Here is a 1,171-nt window from a genome sequence, read left to right on the forward strand (position 1 = left end):
AAAAAATTACTTGATCAATTTACATAATTTTGGGAATATGACATCTTTGTGTTGTGACAGGTATATACATCATAAAGATTTTTAAAGATTTTTTCTGGAAAAGAATTTTGTTATATTGGTTTTGTAGGTTAACTTTGTTGTTACTGTGACATTTTCATACTTCGCTAGCGAGCGTTTTCATATTTGTTTATGTTTTGGAGACTGGCGGGAAACAAGCTCAGCATCGGTGCAGACATATGGGTGTCTCGCTTTCATTACTTACTTTACCTCATTATTTATTTATTGTTGTATATGTACATTGTTCATATGTCACTGTCTTTACAATATGTCTCAGGAGCGTTATGTTCTTTTGTATTGCAGGCTGTACCTTGGGTTTAAGTTGAGTAAAGCTTGGTCTGCACAACCAAGTTTCCTTACCCCACAACAATTTACTCAACTTACGACCAACCATGGAGAAAGTGTTCCAGCCCACACGCTTAGACATCGACCCCAGCACTCCGTCAGCAGCGAAGGAGTGGCGCCACTGGTACAGAACCTTCAAGAACTTCATTGACAAGGCTCCAGATACGTTCCGGACGTTGGTCAACTGTGTGACTCATAATGTATTTGAGTACATTGAAGACTGTGAAGACTATGATTCTGCTATCTCTACTCTGAAAAACTTATATGTAAAAACTCCCAATGAAATCTTTGCTAGACACCCCTTAGCAACTAAACAGCAGAAGCCGGGTGAATCCCTTGACGAGTTTCTCAGAGAACTCCGTAAGTTAAGCAAGGATTGTAACTTTAAGGCTGTGAGTGCGGAAAAGTACCGTGAGGAATCAATTCGCGATGCTTTTATCAATGGCATTGCCTCACCCCTGATACGCCAACACCTCCTTGAAAGTGACACTCTTGATCTGCAGCCTGCTTACAACAGAGCCTACACACTAGACCTGGCTTAGCGCAATGCTGATGCCTATACTCCATGAACTGCTCACACTGCTGCTGTAGTTGCTTCACGGACCTTGGAAGGTTCTTCGGTGACTACTACTGAGGAGGGTGGAGCTCAGGAAGTGTTGGCATCTGAGAAATCAACAGTGGCTGCAACCTGTAGTAATACCAAAAATGCTTCTTTTGTGGTGGTCCTTACCATGGACGGAATCGCTGCCCAGCACGTGAGGCTACTTGT

The 1,171-nt window shown here is 42.4% G+C and overlaps 1 protein-coding gene across 1 annotated transcript; it reads left to right on the forward strand.

Moving 5' to 3' along the window:
• The first annotated feature begins 449 nt into the window (after nucleotides 1-449).
• On the forward strand, nucleotides 450-944 carry LOC145280383 (uncharacterized). Its single transcript, XM_080132154.1, has one exon. It carries the CDS (start codon nucleotides 450-452, stop codon nucleotides 942-944), a length of 495 nt encoding a protein of 164 aa, XP_079988280.1.
• Nucleotides 945-1,171: the final 227 nt, after the last annotated feature.

The sequence above is a fragment of the Euprymna scolopes genome, chromosome 7 (assembly GCF_053919585.1).
Source record: "Euprymna scolopes isolate OS-2025 chromosome 7, ASM5391958v1, whole genome shotgun sequence".
Taxonomy (NCBI): Eukaryota; Metazoa; Mollusca; class Cephalopoda; order Sepiida; family Sepiolidae; genus Euprymna; species Euprymna scolopes.